This window comes from Oryzias latipes, chromosome 17, assembly GCF_002234675.1.
Source record: "Oryzias latipes chromosome 17, ASM223467v1".
NCBI classification, from domain to species: domain Eukaryota; kingdom Metazoa; phylum Chordata; class Actinopteri; order Beloniformes; family Adrianichthyidae; genus Oryzias; species Oryzias latipes.
Genome location: NC_019875.2, coordinates 4016985 through 4040585, shown reverse-complemented (window position 1 = coordinate 4040585; position 23601 = coordinate 4016985). Strand labels below are relative to the sequence as shown.

Genomic DNA, 23601 nt, shown 5'->3' with positions numbered 1-23601 from the left:
CTCGTCTATCCAACTCAACAATTGTTTATACAACTCAAATTTACATATTTATCTGACCAAATGTAATATTACTCCAATTCAATTAAATGTTTTTCCCTCTTAATTTATTGTACTTCTTGAACTCTCATATGTCTAAGTTTGAGCCGGCAGATTTTCTCATTTTTATAAAGTTAAAATAAATGATACAGCGTGGATTTAAAATATATACCATGCATTTAATGTACCATAACTCTGCATGTAACGTCAATTCTCATACCATACTGCTGCACTAGTGGTGCTAAATAACCTCATCATGCTCTCCCTCCCTCTCACTCATGGTGCAGAAAGAATTAAACATAGTAGGACAAATAACTCGGTAAAACACAATACAAAAGCTACAGCTAAACACATTTGGTCAAAAAGCCACACTTAAACCCAAATCCGTCCAGACAGGCAAAGGGAATGGTATCCCACAATTCCTTTTGCTGCCGATCTAACAGCAGCACCAAAGTTACACCTACTTCATTGAATTTATTTGAATGAAAGTAAAATAACTGTTGGAAAACTACGTGTTATTTTTAAACTGACTAAACAAAAAAAATGATTTATCTAAACTGAAGCAAATAATTAAGTTAGATCAACAATGTAAAAAGTTTATTTTTCCAACATCCATACATGGTCTTATCACCCTCTCATGGTGGAAAAAGTATTATCTGAGCTTCTTCATTCACTAAATCATCTTCAAATGGACACGCCATGCTGCTTCACCTCTCTGAAAACAAACTAACCTTCAACTAAACCTGCTCCAGACCAGGTTATGTTCAGAGCATGAGTTGCTATGGCAACTTGACATACCCCGAAACGTACTTCCCTTTTTTCGGAACCGAAAGCTGAGGTTCAAATCAAATCAAATCAAATCAACCTTTATTTATATAGCACTTTTTCAACAACATATGTCACTCAAAGTGCTGTGCATAAAATACAATAAAATTAAAAAACAAGATGACAAGACAAACCGTGCGACAACCCCCCCCCCCCCCCCCCCCCCCCCCCCCCCCCACAAAAACACACACACACACACCCACAGACACACACACATCAATAAATAAATAAATAAATGAATAAATAAATTAAAAAAGTGCTAAAATGATAGAATGTAGAGACCAGGCTTTGTCCTGAAGTGGGGAAACGATATTTTGGGGACATGTCCACACCAGCGACCCCCCAACCCAAGTTCATGGAGAACACTACCACAGAACCCCCCAGATCCGATCAAAAGAGTCAGACCCAGGAGATCCCACTGCAGCGTCCCCGCTCACTGAGAAGGGTCAGTCACTGATGTGGAGGATCCCTCAGAGGAAAACACTGGAGTGTAATTAAATGTAAAAGGAATAAAATTAAAATATATATAAAACATGGACAAAAAACAAATAATTACATGAACCTTAATAGGCATATGAAATAGTAAGAGCGACTTAAAAATTAATAGGATAAATAAATAAATAAATAAATGTATTTACATACACAGATAAAACTAGTTAAAAGAAAAATAAATAAATAATTAAAATATTAAAAAAAAAAAAAATAAATAAAATAAAATAAAAATTTAAAATCCTAAAATTCAACTAAAAGCTAAATTAAAAAGGTAGGTCTTAAGCCTTCCTTTAAAAACATGAACAGTCTCTGCGGCCCTTAGGCTCTCTGGGAGGCTGTTCCACAGGCGAGGTCTGTAAAAACTGAATGAGGCCTCGCCGTATGTTTTTGTTCTTACTTTTGGAATAACCAAAAGGCCAGCATCAGAGGACCTCAGGGTCCGCGAGGGCTCATACTTTAAAATCATATCAGATAAATATGAAGGCCCGAGACCATAAAAACATTTGTAAACCAATAAAAGAACTTTAAAATCAATTCTGAATTGCACAGGGAGCCAATGCAACGATCTTAAAACGGGTGTAATGTGTTCCCGCCCCCTGGTCCTCGTAAACACGCGTGCTGCTGAATTTTGCAGCAGTTGAAGATTTGATATTCTTGTTCTGGGACGACCACAGAGCAGGGCATTACAATAATCTAATCTGCTGGTAATAAAAGCATGCATTAGCACCTCTGTACTGGCAAGAGAGAGAAACGGGCGGACTCTGGCTATATTTTTTAGATGATAAAATCCTGTTTTTGTGATATTTTTAATTTGTGGGATAAAATTCATCTCAGAGTCAAAAATGACACCCAGGTTTCTCACACACTGAGAAGTTTTGTAATTCTTTAGTTTAGATAAAACTATCTCTCTCTTGTCTTCAGAACCGATCACTAAAACCTCTGTTTTGTCCTGGTTTAGCTGTAGGAAGTTCTCTGCCATCCATGACTCAATGTCTAAAATGCATTTTAAGAGTGTGTTGACAGACTCTTCATCATCAGGAGACACAGCGATGTAGAGTTGAGTGTCATCAGCATAGCTGTGGAAACAAACGCCATGCCTCCTGATGACGTCCCCCAGTGGCAACATATATAGATTAAAAAGTAGTGGGCCTAAAATTGAACCTTGGGGGACCCCACAGTTGATGTCAAAGACCCTTGAGGAGCAAGTATCCATACTTACGTAAAAACTTCGATCTGTGAGATAGGAATAAAACCACTTTAGTAAGGTACCAGAGATGCCCAAACCTCTCAGTCTGTTGAGTAAAATACTGTGATCTACAGTGTCGAAAGCAGCACTGAGATCCAGTAGTACCAGAACTGAGAGTTTCTGACAATCCAGGTTACATCTAATATCATTTACTATTTTTAACAAGGGCCGTCTCTGTGCTGTGGTTTGTCCTAAAACCAGATTGATATTTTTCAAATATGTTATTTCTATTTAGAAACTCATTAAATTGGATTAAAACAGTTTTTTCAATCATTTTACTTAAAAATGGCAAGTTGGATACTGGACGATAATTGTTATAGTTGTTTGGATCTAAATTACTCTTCTTCAGAAGAGGCCTCACCACTGCCGTTTTAAAGGCAGCAGGGAAGACACCTGTCTGAAGAGAGTAATTTACTATATTTAAAAGCTCAGACTCAAAGAAGTCAGAAAATGTTTTCAACAACGATGTGGGGATTGGGTCTAAAAGGCAGGTGGTTGGCTTTAACTGGGATAAAACCTGACCAAGTCCCACAGCATCAACCAGGACAAAACTTTCCAGTGTTTCCTCTGATAAATACAATGCTATAGATTCATTAAAAGCAACACCTTTTTGAATTAAAAGAGTAGATCTAATAGCATTGATTTTACTCCTGAAGTGGTCTGCAAAACTCTCACATACAGCATCTGAGGCTGCTATGGAGGACTTTTGAGAGTCTCTTTTAGTTAAACTGTCTATTGTTTTAAAGAGAACTCTAGGATCGTTTTTGTTTTGTAAAATTAAGTTTGAGAAGTGGAGGGTTCTGGCTTTTTTTATTGCATGACTGTACCTCATTTGCTGTTCTTTAAAAATTTCGCGATGTACAGTTAACTTCGTTTTTCTCCACTTCCTCTCCGCTCTCCTGCATTCACGTTTCAAGGCTCTGATTGGTTCGTTCTTCCACGGTGCTGTAGCTTTAGTTTTCAACGTTTTAGTTTTAAGTGGAGCTACAGCATCAATGGCTGACTGTAGTTTGTTGTTAAAATGTTCAACCATAAAATCACATGATGCAGGTAAAATATGAGCGGGAGTTTGATGTAAAATATTGATAAAATTTGCAGCCACATCAGGAGTTATGTATCGTTTCCTCACAGTTCTCGCTGGAGCTTCCTGTCGAGTAAAACTGGTGATATTAAAAAATATACAATAGTGATCTGACACAGCCATGTCAACAACAGAGGACACACTGCAGGACAGGCCATAGGTTATCACCAAGTCTAGAGTGCGCCCCCTGCCGTGAGTAGGCTGTGTGACATGCTGTGTGAAATCCATACAATGCAAGAGGTTGAGAAACTCCTTTGCATGAGCATCACTATCTTTATCAACATGTAGGTTAAAATCACCAGTTATTAAAACTCTACTATATTTGGAGTGTATTACTGATAAAAATTCAGAAAATTCTTGAATAAAACAGGAGGGAGGCTTTGGTGGTGTGTAAACAGTAACACATAAGATAGACGGGCTGTTAAAAGAAAATGCATGATGCTCAAATGAGGAGTAGCTATGTAGCGTGATTGTTTTGGTTGCAAATGAGCCACGAGCAATCGATGCAGTGCCACCGCCTTTTTTATCTCCCCTGGTAGAAAATAAAAAGTTAAAATTTAGTGGGGAAGCTTCAGTGAGAACAACAGGAGCATCAGTACCCAGCCAGGTCTCTGTTAAAAGAAGGCAATCTAAATTGTTGTCTAAAATGAGCTCATTCATGATAAAAGATTTGTTTAAAAGAGAGCGAATGTTTAAAACAGCAAAGTTCAAAACGGTGTGTGTGTGCAGATGGATTGATTTATCTTTTTTGTCCGGTAATGTGTGAATGTGATGGAGATATCTAATTGTGGATCTGGTGGATCTGATCTGGGGATGTTTGTGAGATCTGCTTGTTATGTGAACTGGAATTTGTTGTGTGATAACCGTGGTTTTAACTGAGGATGGATGCCGGTGGTCCAGTCAGTCAGAGAGCAGTTTAGCAGAGCGGAGTGTGAGTTCAATGTTCATGGATAGAAGTTGAGATCCTGTTTGGTTTGGGTGGATGCCGTCTGGTTTAAAGAGATTTGGTCTATTGAAGAAGGTGGTGAAATTATCAACATATGGAATATTATTAGAAAGGCAGTGTCCTTTAAGCCAGATGTGAAGTTGTCGCTGACGGCTGAATTTAATGTCTCCAAAGCGGGGAGATGGAAGCGGACTGGAGATGATGCACTGTTTGTCCAGCTGCTTGATGGAGTGGATGAGAGTGATGAAGTCCTTCTTGAGGGTCTCAGATTGCTGAAGCTTTAGGTCATTCACTCCTGCGTGGACTATTATTGTGTTACGAAGGGAGAGCTGGTGGGCAGAGTTGGTGATGTCTCGTACGAGGGCGCCTGGGTGACAGAAGGTGCGGCTCCCGTTAACGCGAACATGCCTGACCATAGAGGTTCCCACGACGAAGGAACCAGGGGGGTCCCCGCGGCCGCGAGATCTTGCCGCCGAAGTGAGCGGACCCGTCGCAGCAGGAGGGCAAGCGGGAGTTGGCGTTACACCTGTTGCGCGAGCCGGGGAAGCGGCCGATGAGGGGGGCGAGCCGCCAGTAAGAGGAGAGGTGGCGGCGGTCACCGCGACACCTGCCGCAGGGGGAGACGCAGCAGACTTTGAACCAGACGCCCCGGTCGCGACCGCAGCTGGATACCCCGCATTATTTGCTGATCCCACGAAGAAGTGGGTTACGTTCGGGCGGCGGCGGCTGTCAGGGCGTCTACTCACTGCGTCTCTCAGAAGCTGTCGGCGTTTGGCGGACGATGAACCTCCAGAGGCAGATGCCGGGCGGCTTTCGTTCTCGGGCCGAGAAGCAGCGACAGGGCGAGGGTTTTCTCCGCTGAGTGGAGGAGCAGCCTCCAGAACGTCGTCAGATGTTGGACCCGACAGAACATCATAGCGGTTGGAGAGAAGGAGCCCATCACGGTCCAAGGGTCTTTTCCTGCGGCACACCACCTCAGACCAAAGTGGTTTTGGTGTGGAGCTCGAGGAAGGCCGCGGCGAGGTGTCGGGATCCCAGTGAACCGTGTCTTCCACAGCCGCTTTCAGGGAGGCAATGTGCATGGACTGTTGATGCGCCAGGTCCAGCAAAGAGTTCAACAGATCATTCTTGGACTTCAACTCATCAGAGAGTTTCTGGATGTCCTTTTTGAGGTTAGTGATCTGTCTGTCAGGGTTTGTTGGTGCAGACACGGCAGTGGAGGTGGACGCAGACGTAGCGGCGGCAGCCATCTTGTCTAATGGAAATGAAAGTCTGAAAAGACAGTCTGAAAAGACTGCTCCATGCAACAGAGGTTATCAACTTCCTGAGCCTCAAACTTACCGTAGTAACTAGCATAACCTGCTTTCTGGAATACCCCCCTGAACTTTTACAAAGATGGATGTGCAGATTGTGCATGGAAAAAAAAGCGTTTAGCTGATCACCGCTAGCTTCACGGAGAATAGGCTCCGTGCACGAAAGTAAGGAGTTCTACGCCGCCTTGAGTGTGAGGCCGACCATTTCCGGCTTGCGACTTCTATAGCAGCAACACGGCAGATTTTGATTGCGAAAGATGGCATATATCACCCGTTTTCTACAAGGTCTCCCGAAAATCGACGTGAACGACATCTACAGGATTGTCGACCAGTGCGTGGTTACATGGGCAAAATATCGTGTCTAAAATACCGAAAGGAAATGTGTCCCGTTGTAGACAAACCTGTGCTGTCACATATTTATGCAGCAGCTCGGTAACACGAGGCGATCTTCCAAACGGGCTTTTATTAATTTTATGAATATTATGAAGTGTCTGTTCGCTCATCATTTTATATTTAATCATTGTGGTCAGTGCTTTTTTTGTGGAAGAAGAACAGAACTGAAGAACAACCCAGTGTTAGGATAGGCTAACAACACGGGCTAACAACATTAGCCTTTTGATGGAGACAAAATCCAGGACAAACCATGCGGGAAACGCTGCAATCTGCATCCTGGCTGCACGTAAATGATCAGCCTTTATTTGTCGGGACACAATTCCATGTGTCGTGATTTCTTTGAACAGTTTCTAAGGACTGAGCGGCATTTCTGCTCTGAAAAGCTCACACACAGTGTGTGCTCTGCTCTGTCCTCGCGAGTCCGGCAGCCGCTAACCCAGAGCGGCGGTTCGGCTCGCAGTCCGAATTCTCACACATAACAAAACGCACACGTAACAAAGCACCCTCCCCTCAAACACATTAATAAATCCGGCTGCTCTGCTCAGAGAGGTTCACTCGGTCCACTGGCACCGGAGCCCGAACGCAGAGCTCGGATGCCGGGTCCACACCTCAGTCAGTGGACACGCATCCCCCCCCCGCATCTCCCTCTTGAGGGGTGAAAGTGAGGGGAGACCCAGCGGGGCGAGAGCGGAGCAGGGCTTTACGCGGGGCGTCCGCAGAGCCGCTGGTCGGTCCCGTATGAGCTCACTAGCTTTCTCTCAGCGAAACATTGTCTATGCATGACGTAACCCAGAGCAGCAGTGACACACGATCGGAATGACATTTACATGAACAACGATCGGCATAACCCAGCTATCTCGATCGGAAAGAAATTTTGATCCGAACGAGTCTGACCGGGGCAGAGTATTCTGAACGGCGTGTTTACATGACACATTTTCTTTCCGATTGCTGCAAATACGAAACACGACTCGTCTTGCTTGGGGTGAAGTCCTCCCGCCGTGTTCACCATCCATTCGGCTCTCACCGACACATCTACTGGAAAGCTATTAAGGCTTATATTAGTACTGTTGTACTTTGACAAATTCGCACACGGGTACACAACAATGTTGGGATGTCTTTGTCACGCGTTGAAACAACAAACGCCTTTCTTTTACCCGAAATCCGCTCCTATTTACTCAAAACTAGCAACTCAACAAAACTCCCCACAACAATAACACGACCAACAGGAAGTTGTCGGCCTCACACTCGAAAAAGTGTTAACCGGAAGTTCTATCGTGCACGTAGGCTATTGGGCCTGTCTGTTAGCCTGGGGGCGGGCCTAGCAGCACATACTGTTCCTGGAAGGGGCTGTTCCTCACTTTGTGAGTACCCACTTCTTTTCTTAGATCGGGAGGGGCTGGTGCTCAGAGAGCAGGTTTTTGAGGGAATACTCAGAGATGTGTGAATGGATCAAAATACCACTTTGGGTTGTTTGTTGTGAGGTATTAACCTTATGATACACTTGAAAGCTCAAAAAAGTGACTTTTGCTTGATACACCCCCTTTAAAGTTATTATTAAATTATCTATTTTAAAGACTAAAATAAAGATTAAAAAAAAAGTCTGGCTTATAAATTAAAAAAATCCATCGCACCTGTGCTGAGCACTCTTTAGAAACACAAGACGGGTTGAGTGTTTGTGTGGTTGATGAAAAACTCAGGTATAAGAGCCACTCACTGTCTTCCTAGCACAAAGATCAGTGCAGTACCTGTGGTCTTTCATAAAAGCTGTTGGACTTTGAAACTGAGTGAGAGTGAGATACAAAAGGAAGAGCTGGGTTTATTCGCTGTAGTGGGAATCACAACAAAGGAGACCTCTCAGATGGATCGCTTTGGGATCTGTGCTTTTAAATGTTATTTATAACAATATCGTACTAATAGCATCATGAAAACCACAACCACACAAACCACAAAACCCTAAAGAGAAAAGAAAAATGTTCAGCAGAACCTGTAAAATTCTGAGCTACTTGTAGACTCCATTCTGACTGTGTCTGCCCCTTTACATGATTCCTTCATTCAGATGCTAAAAGCATGTTTTGTGGTTTGGGTTTTATTATCTCTGCTGTGTTGAAGCACTGAACTCTGGGTTTCTGCCGCTCTGCTCCGCTCTACTCTTCTAATTAATGCGATTTAATATCATCCCACACAGTTTGCTACATTGCAAAAGTAGAAAAGTATTCATTTAAAGTTTCAACATGGTAACTTCTCTATTAATGTAATCTTAAAGCCCCTTCATGAAAAAACTAGAAAATTCAAGCTGCAGCAGGTTGATTGTGGCTCCATTTTTGATTCACCCTCTGGTGTTTGTTTTCTTCTGTAAACCTGAAGCCTCTCATCCTCTGGTTCTGCTTTTGGCTCAGTATTCCAGTCATTTTCATCAATCAGGAAACTTCTCATCTTCTTTTTGCAGAAGAAAACACACACACACACACACAAATCTGAAAACAGCACAGTCTCCAAGAACCATCAGCATACCATTGTAGAAAAGGTAGCAGCCGCAGGATAAAGTTCTTGCTCACAGCCATGAAAACATGAACGTTTACTGATGATCCAGTGCCACTTTGCAGCCTCACACTCTCATTTGGTTTGCCCTTTAGAGCTCTTGTCAGACTTTGTTAGAATATGGACAGCAAACTCTAACCCAATACCTGTCATGTGCTGATAACTTTTAATAGGCAGCACTTAACCTTGGGCCTCCCTCCCCGACTAGCCAACAGTGTTCCCACCCCAGGCTCAGGTCTGACGTGGGCTGCAAAGCCCTGCCGTGTGGCTTTAGCATTCTAGATGGAAGTGGTGCTGTATTGATTTGACTTGATTAAGCTGTTAAATACATTTGCAGTCAGACGTAATGCAATTTCACTGCCGTCCTCTGCCTCCCTGAGTTAAAAATTGGCAGAGTTTGTAAAGAAGTGATGGGGCTGAGAAGAGACTACAGCTCAGTGACACAGCATGTGATGAATTTCACTAATGCCAATGTTGGTCCTGATCACTCTAAAAACATAGATGTATTGCTGCCAGTTATAGAAGTTTCCTACTTCATTGTCCATAGACGATCCTTTTTAAAGACCATAATTATTAGGATAAAGTTAATTATTATTTCCTTCGTGCGGCGGTTTCACCACAGCAAATCCTTAAAAATCTTTTGCTTCAGTCTAATTAGCTAACAGTGTATAAAGCAGGAGGAGAAAAACCAAATAAAAAGGAGATCTGGAAACGTTGCAGCTTTGGCCAGTTTGGGATTTTTTGTAGTGTTGTGCATGAACACTTTAGTAATGGACTATATGCTTGTTTAACCCCTTAACGCCCGATTTCTGTTTACATTTCTTTATTTCAAACACAAAGGAAAATAAACACAAGAGTTTAAATTGACGGATAAAACAACAGTGTGCTTGAAAAGGGTTGAAGAGAAATCTTGTGATCCCAGCCCTTTTTTTATTTTTACAACCCCTGATGATCTACTTATTTGTATTTACAGTTATGTACATGTACCTGTTACACATTCACATTACCTTCTGCAGAGCGCCTATGCAGCAGTGACATTTCTGTTTTTATTGATCATTTCCGGCCTTATAAAGTTCCATCAGTGACATCTTGTTGTTTTTTTTGAATGCATGTAAACTTTTGGTTTTTTTTAAACCTTCATCCAGTCCGTTCCATAAATCCACACCACAAATTCTCTGCTTTTTGACGTTTAGCTGCTTTCTTAAATTGTAACTCCCATCTCTGTCCTTGAACATTTGTTGTATGTTTATTGGAAGCAAGCAAAAAAAGTCCTATGTTTTTGCTTTATTTAGTTAATTTTAGAGCCGAAGTGGTTTTGGGACAACAGGCATTAAGTGGATAACTCAGAATGAGTTGTGGGCGGGACTGTCGGCTCGGAGCAAGCACACCCCATTTCCTATCACCCATCTGTTAACACGCTTTCCCACTAGCTTACAGGTCTCCATAACCTCAAGCTAACATTACTGTTGCAACAAAATGGGGAGCAATATCAGAGCAATCCAGCCATACAGTTTAGATCCAGATTCCAGTCCAGCTCAGACGAGGAAAACAAAGACGTTCATGGATCTGTTGGACTGCAGGTGGATGATCAGAATGGAGCAGAGCAGGGGGCTTGTGGCCCCGCCCAGCGTATTCTCTACGTCACAAATATGATCTTTTTCAATTAGCATTTTTCGTCTGCTCCTAATTCACAAGTTAAATAAAGAAATACTCATAAATGTAATTTTAAGGTGAATGTTCTTTATATATGTCCTTTTATCATCAGAAAAATGCCACAAAAACATGTTAAAAACACCCAAAAGACCATTTTCATCAGAGTGGGACTCCTAAAGTTGGCAGTAAAAACAATAAACAGAAGATCTGCTGTTTTTCAAAATATGACATCCATATGAATTCAGTAACTTTCAGAAGAACAAATGTGATGGATTTTCATAAATATACATTCAAAGGCTCATGTACTAATAATGTGACTAATAAGCCTCAGACTCATTAATGATGTCTGCCTGAGGCTTGAATGTTCCCATTTTAAGCTGATCTGTGTGCAGAAACGCAGCAAAGCTCCTGGTTCTGCTGGAATGGTGCCGTGGTTCTGACGCCTCCGCCTGTCTGTTCCTGCTGACACCCCCCCCCCCATGCACGGCCTTCAGAGGAGCTGTCACACATGTGGCCGGTCAGCGCCCTGCGTGCCGCCACACACTCCTGTTCGCAGTTGATTTGGGCTTGGAGGGGCCATTGATTTCCCTACTGGATGATGGCGGGTTTGGTGGTGAGAGATCACAGAAGTGTCTCCAGTGCGTCCCTCGCAGGCCGTCCACGGCTTTGCTGCCGCCAGAAGCTCTCGCAAGAATTTTTAGAGGTTAAATCTCATCTCTCCACTGAATATTGCCGCAGCATTAGCATATAAATGTGCTCCTTGTGAGATGCATGTTTAATACAAGCAAGATTTAAAAGTATAATCATACACAAAGTGATGATGTGGCAGTGAATGAGAGCAACACAAGGCGGGGGGGAGGTTGCTGATGAGCCCCACCCCTCGCTTTTCTGGGTGTTTGTGTGCGAGACGGCGATGGGGGGGCGCGTTAAGCGTTTGAAAAGATAAATTGAGTGTGTGTTATTCTGTGCCTGCCTGCCTGCGTGATTGACAGGACAATCAGCTGTGGCCGCAACAGGAGAAATATACCCACCATTACTAACCTGCAATCTCCCCCCCCCCCCCTCTTTTATCCCCCCCCCACTGCAGAAACCAAAGCAGAAAGACTGGCATCCCCCTGACGGCTTCATCCTGGGCCTGTGGACTTTAATCCTTCTGGTGTTTTTCAAGACGTACGGCATCAAGCATCTCAAACACATCTTCTGAGACTTCGGCTTTGCACTGTTGGGCTTCTGGAGGCGCGATGGGGAAGGCTGGATGTCTCGCTGAAGAGATTTTAGGGGAAAAAGTGCAGCTTTTGACTATTTTTTATTTTTTTTTCCCCACTCGGAATGTTCAAAAAAGGCTAACTGTGACTACTGCTTCAGTGAAAAGCTGTTTTTACATTTGTGTTTTCTGAGGATCTGCTCTGTGTTTTAGGGTGTCCAGCTCTAAGCGGTTGCTCGTTGCACTGAACTGAGCCAGCAGATGATTTCATTCATGTAGAGAGTGGGATGCTGCATTTTCAGCAGCATCCTATTCGTTTAAGTGCTACTCCAAACATTTGCTGGGTCAGAAAAGGAAAACATGCAGCGAGAGCGTGCTGATTGGCTGTGAGTGGGCTGTGAAGACGTTACTATTTAATGTCTTGCGTGTCCGTATACATTACCCCCTTTGGTCATCCTATCATACTTATGAGGGAGAGCAATCACACATAATCCCATCTCCCACGATAGAGCCATCTCCTTGTTCCATTTTCTAAATTGCCCTTCCTTTGAAAACATCCATTAGCTCCCTAGTCGTGTGCACTACTTATTGTATTCTGGGTGATGGACAGCTTTTTCCCTGCCAGCTCTTTCCTGAATCTCCAGTTCGTGAGTGGAAGCCTGGAAAGCCACGGGCCGTTCCAAATGAGCCTCTGCTATGCTGGGACATGTTTTGCCTTTTCCATTTTTTTCTTCCCTCGTCTGCTCTCACCTTGTCTAACTGTGCTGCGATGGGGTCGTTGTTACCGGGAGCCGGGTGGGGCTTACGGATCCGAGCCGGGGCAGTTTATGGAGCCGCCCATCGGCCTCTTTGCTTAAATGGGAACCAGACAAATGAAACACTGGACAGCAGCTGCAGCGCCATCACTGTTCACTTATAACTCTAATCTTGTTCCTCCTGCTCCCAGAAAGCTTTGATTTCCACAGCTGCAGGATTTTCTCAATAAAGAACTAAATAAAACCATATTTATTTCTTTTAAGCTAGCCAATTTGTTTCTGTATTAATTGGTCTTTAATAGTGATACAAAGTAATACCCCTCTAAATCTGTGTGATCTCTTCTTTTTAAATCAGATTTGCTTGGACTGGACCCAAGTCTGAATGTCTGCCAGTCTAAGTAGATACTTAAAGCTTTTTTATTCCTCAAAGACCTCCTTGGATCTGTGCAGACTGAGCTGACTTCCAGCCCTCTGAGCCTTTTTTCCTTCTGGAAACACTTCAAATAGCCCACAGAGGCTTTAATGCTGTTTTTTTTTTTCCTTCTGCGGTGTGAAAACTAAAAGAAACAAAGCGGCATCACTAGTCTCCACACACACGGTGTGCAGCAGCGGCAGCTGAGACGACTCAAAGCCGCTGCACCTGGAATGCCGTCGTTTGATGTTAAACCCACTAGAGAGTGGACTCCATGTTCGGCTTTCCTCTTCTTCAGCACCTGGAAACGGCGCTGCCTTCTCTTTGTTGCTGGGATTTTTCCGTGCTAATAGAGACCTGCGTCTACCTCCTGCCACGCCCGGCGCTCCAGGGAAAAGTCAGACAGGAGCGTTTCCGTGCATCCCTCTCCAGGAAGAGCGGCACTTGAGGCAGAAAACTCACACGGGGTGAAATTCAACACACGTGCTAAAATTGATCAGTTGTTCCCTCGCGCATTAATCTGACGGCTCGATGAATGTCTCACTGCAGATTCTGTTTTTCACTTTTCCGTTTTAAAAGTGTAAAAGGTTTGAAATTCCTGCTGCATGTTGTACTGATGGGAAAAGTGCCTGACAAGAATGAATGAGGAAAAGATCCGGCTGACATCCTCCAGCTGAACATCAGGAATGAAGAGATTCATCAGCTATTCATGCCAATTCAAAAGTGTTTTGGAGTAGTTTGGGGTATGAAAAACCTCATTCATGGATGAGGTCACGACCTACGTTCATGCAGGAAGCAGACAAAAGTGAGGATGTTCTGACTTTGTGGGAAAAAAACACAAAACTTTATTTTTAATGTTGCATTTTGAATAAAGATGTGTTTAAAAGGATTTGTGGAAATGGAGTCATTTAAATGTATTTGTTACACCTAAACCTGTTGCTGTTCTGGACAGCGAGGATAAATTTGTGCCTGTTTGGATGTTTATCATTTAAACTATATTTGATCTTGTTCTAAAACACAACAGACATAATTCTGACCAATGCAGCTCCATTTTTTTCCTGCAGACTCTCCAGTTCTCGTCTCCACATCTCTTCTCAGTTGTGAAGAGAGGCCATAAAGACGGGAACTGGATGTTTCAGGCAGCGGCCTCTGCATTTTTCATCATTTATTGAAGCAAAATCAAAACTTGTAGTGAAACTCATTAAGTAAATTACCATGGCAACAGATAAAAAAAAGAAGCAAAGCCTCAAATAGGGTCCAGCAGTGGAATTTTTAAGTAGCTGTTTCCATATTTCCAAACAGGAGGAAGACTGAATTTAGTATTGATTATTTTCTGTAACAGAGCAAATGTGCAAATGAACAAAACTTGCCTTATATTTTTACTGAAGGTTATTACATTGGGGGGGGTAAAAAAGTATTTGGCCGTCACCAATTCTACAATTCTGTAATGCCCTTTTTGCCCCCCTTTGACAGTCTGTACATGACGGGGCTGCACTTCTGTCATCCGTCTCTGACGGCGTCTTCAGGAGAAACTTTTTTTCATGGCCTCATCACCCCGAGTGGCTTTTGGATCGTCCGGATGTGTCACGGATTCATTTAGATTCCCAGGCAGCATCCTGATGAAGCATCACATCATCTCAGTCTGCATCACACAGCAGACAAAGTAAAATGATCACTGCTCAGTGTTCCACTATACATTTATATGCTTTACCTGGATGTGTAAAACTCCAGATTTATATACTTATAAACCTGTCAGATCAATGATTTGTTTGTGTTTAAAGGAGGACTCCTCTGTTTGTCCAACAGAAACGATTTTATTAAGAAGTTCAGGCTGAAGAGGAATTCAACCAAACACTCATATTTACAGATTGCTTATAGTGACGGATCCCACCATCAAACGTTTCAATAATTCATTTTAATAACATTAATCAACACAGCCTTGGTTTAGAACATGTACTTCTTGTATTTAATCATATGTTGGGTGGAATGTGCACATTACAACACTATGAGCTGTCATTTAGAGACCGGGGGAGGCTTGCTTTGTCATTTATTTAGGGGATCAGACCCTAAATAAACCTTTTGTGTTTCTATATGTGTGTGTTCGGTCAGTTAGTTTCTTCGTTTGTTCCTATTTTCAGTCCAGTTATGTTGTTTTGGTCTATTTATCTTTTTATTTTATTTTGGTTTTTACCTTCAGTTGTGCTTCTATTTGCATTTTGGGAGGTAAATAAAAGCCACTTTAGTTTTGAATAAATACCCCCATGTCCTCCGGCCTTTCTCCTTGGTTCCTAACAATCCTTAAAACAGTTCAGTCTAAACAAGCAGTGACCTTTCTTTTAAATGAGTGGATAAAAAATTAAATGTTGGAAAAACTCAGCGACTAGCAGAGCTGCAATCATCACATCTCTCCATTTGAATTAAAAGATGTTTTTTTTTCTTTAAGCTTTTTGAATAAAAAGCAATTTTCCGTTCAATACTGGCAGTTTTTCAGAGAATGTATTTAAATAAATGTATGAAGGGCTAACTCGTTCTTCCTATGTATATATAACATATAAAATAAAAGAAACAAATAACATAATTATGAACGACAAGGTGTGATTATAAATAGAAAATCAATCTTATATATTTCCATGAATATAAACTGTCAACATGTCAATGTTAAATGTCAACATCCTCTAACATTGACACATTTTCTTTAAGATAATGGATCTTGTAGATAAAAAGAAAAACTAAAAACTTCTGACTCAACTATAATAAACCAATTGATGTTATTAAAGTTTCTGTTGCTGTGGGTTATTGTTAGGCCATCGCTGCAAAAAAAGAATGTAACTGGGCAAACAAAAAAATGAAACGCTGCTGCAAATAAAATAAACTGCTGAAAAAAAATGTTGCAACAAAAGAGACACTACAAATAAAAAGAAGATCAGCTGGATCATCGGGGATGGTATTTTCCTGGCACCGTTGTGAGAAGAAGAAGAAGAAGGAAAAAAAAAACAGGATTATGAAAACAAACGAGAAAATAAGTGAAGATGTTGGTGTCCAGTGTAACGACGTGTTCTATTAATGTGTTATTTGGTTGGGCCACAGCCTCAGGTCTGAAGGGAAACTGGAGGGTTTATTGTTAGCTTCGGCTAACACAGAGAGCCAGTGTGCAGAAAGACACAAACGAGAGGAGAATGGAGTTCTGCAGCTTTACTCTGATTTGCAGCAAACACAGGTCCATGAACCACCACAGAGTCTGACTCCAGGGCAGAGTCTACTCCAGACAAACACAACAAAAAACAGGTACTGAGAGCCCGGAACCAAAACACATCCCAGTGGAAACAACGGATGGCTGAATGCTTCCAGCAGCTCATTTCTGTGGCTGTTGTGTTTGTCATCGATAATCATGCTAATAATCAATAGAGTAACCATAGTTAGCTCTGAACCCTCTGAGACCATGTAAATGTACGTGCACACCCTTTCAAACTTCCTATTCATAACCTGAACATGGACTGTTTTCTACCAGAAACAAGTTCAAAGTTAGTATTTGCAAGCAGAATGACTTTTCTTTGCATGGATGTGTTTTGCATCCACTTGTTACAAATGGGGTAAGATAACTGTCAATAAGAAACGTAAGCAAAAAAACAAAATTGTGCTTAAATTACTACTCTTGGCAAAATAAAAAAAAAAGACAAGACAATTTGTCTTTGTCTTAAATACGGACCATGTTAACTCAATGTCTAAAATTCATCCAGGGGTCACAGGCACACATCACACATCGACTCCAGAAACATGGATTCAACTGAGTGAGCATGTGCTTTGAGTCTCATTTATGAAGCTAAAACAGGATCGAAGCCTTTAGAATATTATTGATGCTCTGGCTGGGAAAGTATCCTGATACCTTAACTCTGTTGAATAAAATAATAACAGTGATGTTCTGACGCGTGTTTGGTTGCCAGGCGATAACAGCTGGTCGACTAATCAATGCTCCGGACCCGGAAGTGCTGCAAAAATGAGCAGCAGACATCCTTCACATCAGGTGGGAAAACGTCCATGTTCATTAAAAAAAAAATGTAAACAGAGATAATAAGAGAATGATGGAACAAAAAAAAGAAGGAGGGATCCCCACTTCCCTGCTGCCACCGCTCTGCCGTCTGCCGGCCAGCCAGCGTTGGCAGCTGGTCATGATAAAGCATCAGTTCAGAGAGAAAGTTCACCTCTTACCGCTTGTTTTTGTCCAGATGATGAAGCTAAAGGTTGTTTGACAGAAGCCAGAGCAGTGATACAGAAGATTCAGGTTACGAAATTCCTCTTTATTTTTAAGTGTAAATAATCACTTTTTTATCCACAGCCAGCAGCCAATCAGAATTGAGTATTCACCTGGACCATGGTATGATACACTTTACCCGGGTTCTGCCAAGGTGACTGTAAAGTTTCCGTTTTCTGCAGTATAATTTATGTAAATGTACCGGGTTCACTGGATTATCTGTGCAAATGATGGTTTTCTTCCTTGTTTAACAGCTGACTGTGGATTCATGATGTTCTATCCCACAGCCCCTTCAGATCTGGGATGCAACATAATCCCTGAACTTTAGTGCTACCTTACCCCTCAGAATGCAAATACAAATGTGATTCCTTTTATTCAAATGAGGCCAAACCTTCCTTACTTGGGTCAACTTAAAAAAGAAAGAGCTTATCGACTCACCTCTTCTGGAGGATGAAGTCAGGAGCAGGTCAAACCCTGCTGCTGCAGTATATGAGGGAAACTCGTGTCCCTGTCTCTGGTGATTAAGTGTAATGTGAAACATGCTCCTGTGGTGTGAGCGTCTGTGACCCAAAACAGCTGTGCTCGGTTTACTTGCAACCCAGGTATGATGCTGCAATCAATAGGAGCTTTGACCGCAACACTCTAAAGATCGGTTGAGGGAATTTGTAGGGAAAAAAAATGGCCAAAAAGACCAGACAGTCTCCTAATGGGCACATGAACTAAGTTAGGGCGCATTCACATGGCAGGTTTGGTTCATGTCAGGGTTTGTTCCTTCCAATAGCAAAAGGTAAGTGTGAAAGCTCTTGGAAGTTCCTTCTTCCAACGTGTTGCTGTGAGCCAGGGGGAGTCAGACTTTTTGCTAATTCTATGAGGTAAAAATGGATGAGGGCACTCTTTGAACCATTTTAATCATTTTCAGCAGAATAGACAACGGACACGGCCTAGTGGACAAACACAATAAAGAAACGATAGTCACAGCTTTTAGAAAGTACTGGGGGGGCGCATGTTATTGATTTTATGACGGAAGCATGAGGGCTTTGAACATTGGCTGCGTTTGTCCCACGCGCAGGACTTTGGACATGCCATCTCTAAACACACTGCACAGATGATACGGATCCTTTCCATCCAGTTTCTAAACGGTGTTTAAATCTGTTCACATCCCAATGAGACACGTGGAAAGTGTTGTCCCCCTTTTTTTCTTCTAGCACGGTTTAACCCTTTCATTCAAGTTGTCCCTTCAATTAATATAGGTCAAGTTACTTCAGCTTCCTCTAATATTTTAATATACAAATAGGTTTAATAGAAAATATACATTCAAATCTCCCTTTGGGGGCTAGCTTAGGGTTTTTCTTTTTCAAAGTATTTTTCATTTAATTTTTAAGTAGGGATTTTATACACTTAGCAATAGGTAGAATTCTGTTTAGTGAATTAAATTGTAAAGTCATATTTGTTAAATAAGCTGAGATGCTTCTGAAATCCCAAACAAATCACTGAGCAACAAGCGTTTGTAATAATGACAGAAATCACAGATACCACTTTAGCTTTTTATATGGAACATAGTGGAGAGAACATTTTTTCTTAAAGTTTAACCGTATTTTCAGTCTTGTGACGAGGCATGAATCTGTCTTGATTCAAATGAAAGGCGTTGTATGGATCAGCTGAGGACTCCTCTGCCCTGTAATGGAGGTGAGGTGTGCCTCCGGTGTTCTTGATTTCCTTTTGTCACCTTGATCTATGTGCCTAACCTTCAGCCAGAAACACGTTTCAGTGCCACGGCTGCAAAAGAAGAGAAGCAAATGTCCCAGCTCTCCATTTGGAATATATTTGCAGCTCCTGGGAAGAATGACGGGGCCTTGCAGCTCAGCCTGTTGTCCACGATTATTTTAGCATGACACAACCTCATGCCATTAGTGGATGGAACGAGCAGGAATTATCAGGAAAAATGGTTTCTGCTGTCAGCAAAGGATAAAAGCGAGTCACAGTTTACAACAGTTTCTTCATTGTTTTTGTATGAACAGGAAGTCCACGTCGGTGTTTTTCTCCATAGGAATCAAAGTCACACACGTCCAGGAGAAAAACAAATGCAAAAAGTGTTTCTGACAGTGGATTCAGTCCACGCTGAAGCTGTCAGTCTCCTCCTAGAGAGTCTTTGTTCTTTCTCAAACAGCGAAGAAGCAGCCTGCATGTGTACGTGTTATTTTACACAAATATGACCAATTGAAGTGATTTAAACACCTGGATTAGGTGGGTGAATACTTTTGGCCAAAAAAAGTGGATATAGGGTATGTAAGGCTGAAAAAAAAATCTGCACCATGCAAGTTTTTACTCACCTTTTACATTTTTTTCAAATTCGAATGACCTTTTTAGAGTTTCTGCAACAGTCGGTTGCAGCAGCCTGTCATGCACACTGAATGCTGTCACTTCTGGAAAATAAAAACGTCTTTGCCACATATAGGAGATGGAAAGCCGGCTGTCATGGTGCAAGCACCCACATATCTAACCCACAGCACCTGTCATATCACTTCTGCTTTTAAGGAAGCGGGCAGAAACGGATAAGGACTTGACATCAGCATGTATCATTAAGATAACGGTTTGTCTCATTAGTTTTTCTTGACTGACACCAGAGGAGGAGTCCACATCAATTATGGTCCAGAGGGAGAAAGCGACACGTTCTCATCCGTCTCAAAAAATACAAACCTGCACTTCTGCGCGCTGATTCAGCCACAGAGAAGCAGCTGTAGATGAACACGGCAGAATGGATGCAGCGGCAGCTCCGGCGCTCTCAATCTTCATCTCCCACTTGTCTTGTGTGACACGGCTGTGCTTTTACACGGAAATCCAGCTTGTAGTTAAATAAATCGCTCTATTAACCGCTTGCAGGAGCCAACAAAAGTCTTATGACACACATAGGGCACTGAGAGAAGTGCACACGCCGTGAAACCTCCCATGGACTGCTACACACTTGTCAATCATCCAGGATGCTCTGCAGTGCAAAGCCTGACTTGCATGAACTCACAGCGCACACATCTCAAAGACAGAATAAATGAAAGTAAAGGATAGAATTTATGCAAATGCTTTGAAGTGGATTGAAGTTTGGTTGCGGGGAAACGGGTGGATTGAATCTCTTCTAACCTTATCTCAAACTGCAAAAAAAAAAAAAAAAAACAACCCTGAAGACAGACATTTTACTTTTGAACAGTCAGATTTGAGTGACAGCACTGCAGTGTGTTTCGACTTACTTACTGAGCTAAATTTAAAACAATATTTCTCTTCGTGATTCCTGCTTGGATCCGTCATCCATCGGAAAGCTCATGGAGAGACCAAACGTGTGTGATCCCTCTGGTGAACTCATGTATGCACAAAGAGCTGCAGGGTCCACAGCAGCGCCCTGGCATGCTTTGAGAAGGTTTCCTCTGCGTGTGAGGCCTCACTTGACAAACACAAAAGCTCTGAACTGGTTCACATAAAACACTTTCAGGTCTGCAGCTGCAAGTCCTCAGCAGAATCAAGCCTCGGTTCTCCTCCGGACGGTTTTCCTCCCCTGTGCCATGTTCTGTAATGTGTGTTTAGGGTTGGCTGTCCCCTCAGTGCAAACTGCCCACGACCTCCAGAGCGTTCCTCAGACAGTCACGTCTTCTGGGGCCCTGCAGGCTCCACGGCCTCCAGCGTGCGGTTGGCGGGCAGAGGCGCGGGGCTCCACTCCGGCTGATAGAAGTGGATGTCAAACGTCCGTGCCCAGTCGGCAAACACTCGCTTCTCGGTGATGAAGCGGTGGTGGCTGCCGCGCCTCCCGCGCTCGTGTGAAATGTACATGGCGCACTCGTCCGGGCCGCGCGGCTCGTAGTAGTGGTAGGGGACGGACTGGTGCTGAGGCTCCCTGCAGTGGAGGAACCAGAAGAGACAGCTGACATTTCAAAGCACTGAAACAAGCATTTAGCGACTGACCTTCATTTCTTGTCATTTGCATGGCCTACAAAGATAAATTGAACTTGTTTAATGACCTAAAAAGTCAACTCTCTTGGTAGGAAATTAAGAAGCTAAAATTAGTTGTACAAAGTTGTTGCTGGGCTCACGTAAAACTCCTCCAGAAGCTCTTCACAAATTCAAAAGGTTATAAAGCAGAAACATGTGAGAAATCTTTCTACAGTGTTCTCATTAGTCTTTTGTTAAAAATGAGGGAAACCCTTCAACTTCCAGATTGAAGCCTGTTTGAAAACAAAATAAATGTTAATAAGCAAGGAGGTTCCCGTTGACTCAATGGTAAATAGTTGCAATCGACACCATCTATTTTTCAGGCTGATTTAAGGAACATTTATTTTTATATTTTAATATTCATTTAATATTTAGGAGCTCTCAAATGTATTATAGTGTTAATTACTCACAATAAACAAGTGGTATTTTGATCCATTCACGCATTTCTGAGCATTCTTTTAAAAACCTGCTTTCTGAGCACCAGCCCCTCCCAAACCACAAAAACGAGCGGGTCCTCCCATTGTGACATCACAATGTGGGGAACAGCCCCTTCCAGGAAGAGTCTGCCCTGCCAGCCCCGCCTCCAGACTAACACACACGCCCACTTTCTCTTTGGAGCTAGCGGTGACCGGCTAAATGCTTTCATTTTATAAGCACAATATGCACCTCTATCTTTGTTAAGGTTTGGATGTTGTTTATGTTCGTGGGCTAAACGCAGACACGCTGCAGAGGTCGGCTCTAGGTGGATGGCATGAAATGTGCGGCACCCACAAAGAGAGAAAGGCGGAGCCTTACAGATCCAGTTGTCTAACATTCGGGTAGGAAAATTAGCTACGAAAATAACATATATTTTATTAAAAACTCGTTCTTTAGTGTGCCAAAGGTAATATATTATCATATAAATGGATATAGTTTACTCTGAAAGGCTTATGAACAGCATGACATAGACCCTGTACATGTTTAAACGTCTATTTTATTTCTTTTAAACACAGATGGATGGTCCACTTGATAAATGGTGACAGACTGAAGAATATTCTTTTTAAATAAAACAATATTTTCAACAAGTTTTTATTCTAAAACACATTTTCTTAACTTTTATCTACTTTGGTTGAGTTTGCTTTAACTAAGTAAAAAAATACTTAATTAATCTAGATTTTTGTTCAAGGTCAAAGTAACTCCACCTTTTTTTCTTCGGTTAATTAGACTCCTAGTGGATAAAGTTCATTTAAAGCGATCAAATGTTCAAACTGTGAGACTTGTTAGAGGAGCACATTAGCATGGCATCTAACAACTACCTTTCTTGATTTATCCACACTGATAAAAGACACGTCTTTCTTCTTTGCTTTTAGCAAAAAATCTAATGAGGTAGAGATTGACAGGTGAAGACAACACTGTAGTTAGATACGTGTGATGAAGAGGATTCAAGTGGGATGAAGAGAGCGTGTTGAAGATGAAGATATCTCTGACACATTCCGCTATGTGTTCTTATTTTTAGATGAACTTGTTGTCTTCCATTGGACAATACATAAAAGTGATCAGCTGAAGTTGACGTGTTCTCCCTACCATGACAAAGGTGGATAAAGGTGGAGAGATTTCATGTAATCCATGGTCACCAGTGAAGATCACAAATCATTGAAGAAAAAAGGTTCAGAGCACTGTCTAGAGCAGGGGTCGGGAACCTATGGCTCGCGAGCCATATATGGCTCTTTTGATGGTCACATGTGGCTCGCAGACAAATCTTTAATTATACTTTTTTTTTTCATTAGACCAGTCCTCGGCGCGATGCGATGCCAGAGGCGCGCAGTAGTAGCGGTGCTTGGAGAGAGAAATCTGCGCCAGCACTTTCAGTTTACTATTATCTATTATTTCACAGAGTTTGTGCCAGCGGAAAACCTGTGAATTGCCGTGCCTAAAACTGTGCGCTCCCGTCTCTGAGAAAGAGCGCGCAGATGCGGGGACGGGATGTGTGAGGAAGAAAGCAGAGGGTGGGGTTGAGGGGTTGTGGGGACAGGCAGCAGGTGAATCGCGCAGGGATTGTAAAAACGTAAAACCCGCTGCCCGTCACTCACTGCAGCGTGTGAGTGTGTGTTTGGCTCCCCGTCTGCATGTGAGCAGTCTTTGTCACATCTACAGAACATTCAGACCTACGATCACGTTTAAAGTCTCAACGCCTGCATGAAGCAGAAACTCACCATGTATCAACCAGACTAGACAATCAGTAGAACTACCACGAGAAATACTCATCATTTATTAGCAACAGAATAACAATGTTATTAAAAAGAATCCACAGACTTATTGTAATTTAAAAATGTTGAAATTACATCAAATGCACACATTCATTTGTATATTTAGTTTTAAACAAATTGTCGCGGACTGAGTTGGATGGCTGTTGGGCCGCGTTAAAAGTTCTGGAGTTCATGGAACGCATCAAGCCGAGATCTGATTGGCTCTCAGTTCTGTCGCTCAGCCTGTTGTTAGGTAATTTG

The 23601-nt window shown here is 42.3% G+C and overlaps 2 protein-coding genes across 3 annotated transcripts in view; one reads left to right on the top strand and one right to left on the bottom strand.

The window, feature by feature from the left end:
* Window positions 1-13783, top strand: part of pigk (phosphatidylinositol glycan anchor biosynthesis class K) — a 52450-nt gene extending 38667 nt beyond the window's left edge. Inside the window, exon 11 of the mRNA XM_011486047.2 lies at window positions 11611-13783. Within this exon, the coding sequence (XP_011484349.1) occupies window positions 11611-11727 (117 nt within the window). The 3' untranslated portion in view covers window positions 11728-13783. The remainder of the gene's footprint in view (window positions 1-11610) is intronic.
* Window positions 13784-14686: 903 nt separating this feature from the next.
* Window positions 14687-23601, bottom strand: part of st6galnac5 (ST6 N-acetylgalactosaminide alpha-2,6-sialyltransferase 5) — a 71302-nt gene continuing 62387 nt past the window's right edge. For both annotated transcript variants that reach the window (XM_011486046.3, XM_020710697.2), the window contains exon 5: window positions 14687-21020. In XM_011486046.3, coding sequence (XP_011484348.1) covers window positions 20771-21020 — 250 coding nt within the window. In that variant the 3' untranslated portion in view covers window positions 14687-20770. The remainder of the gene's footprint in view (window positions 21021-23601) is intronic.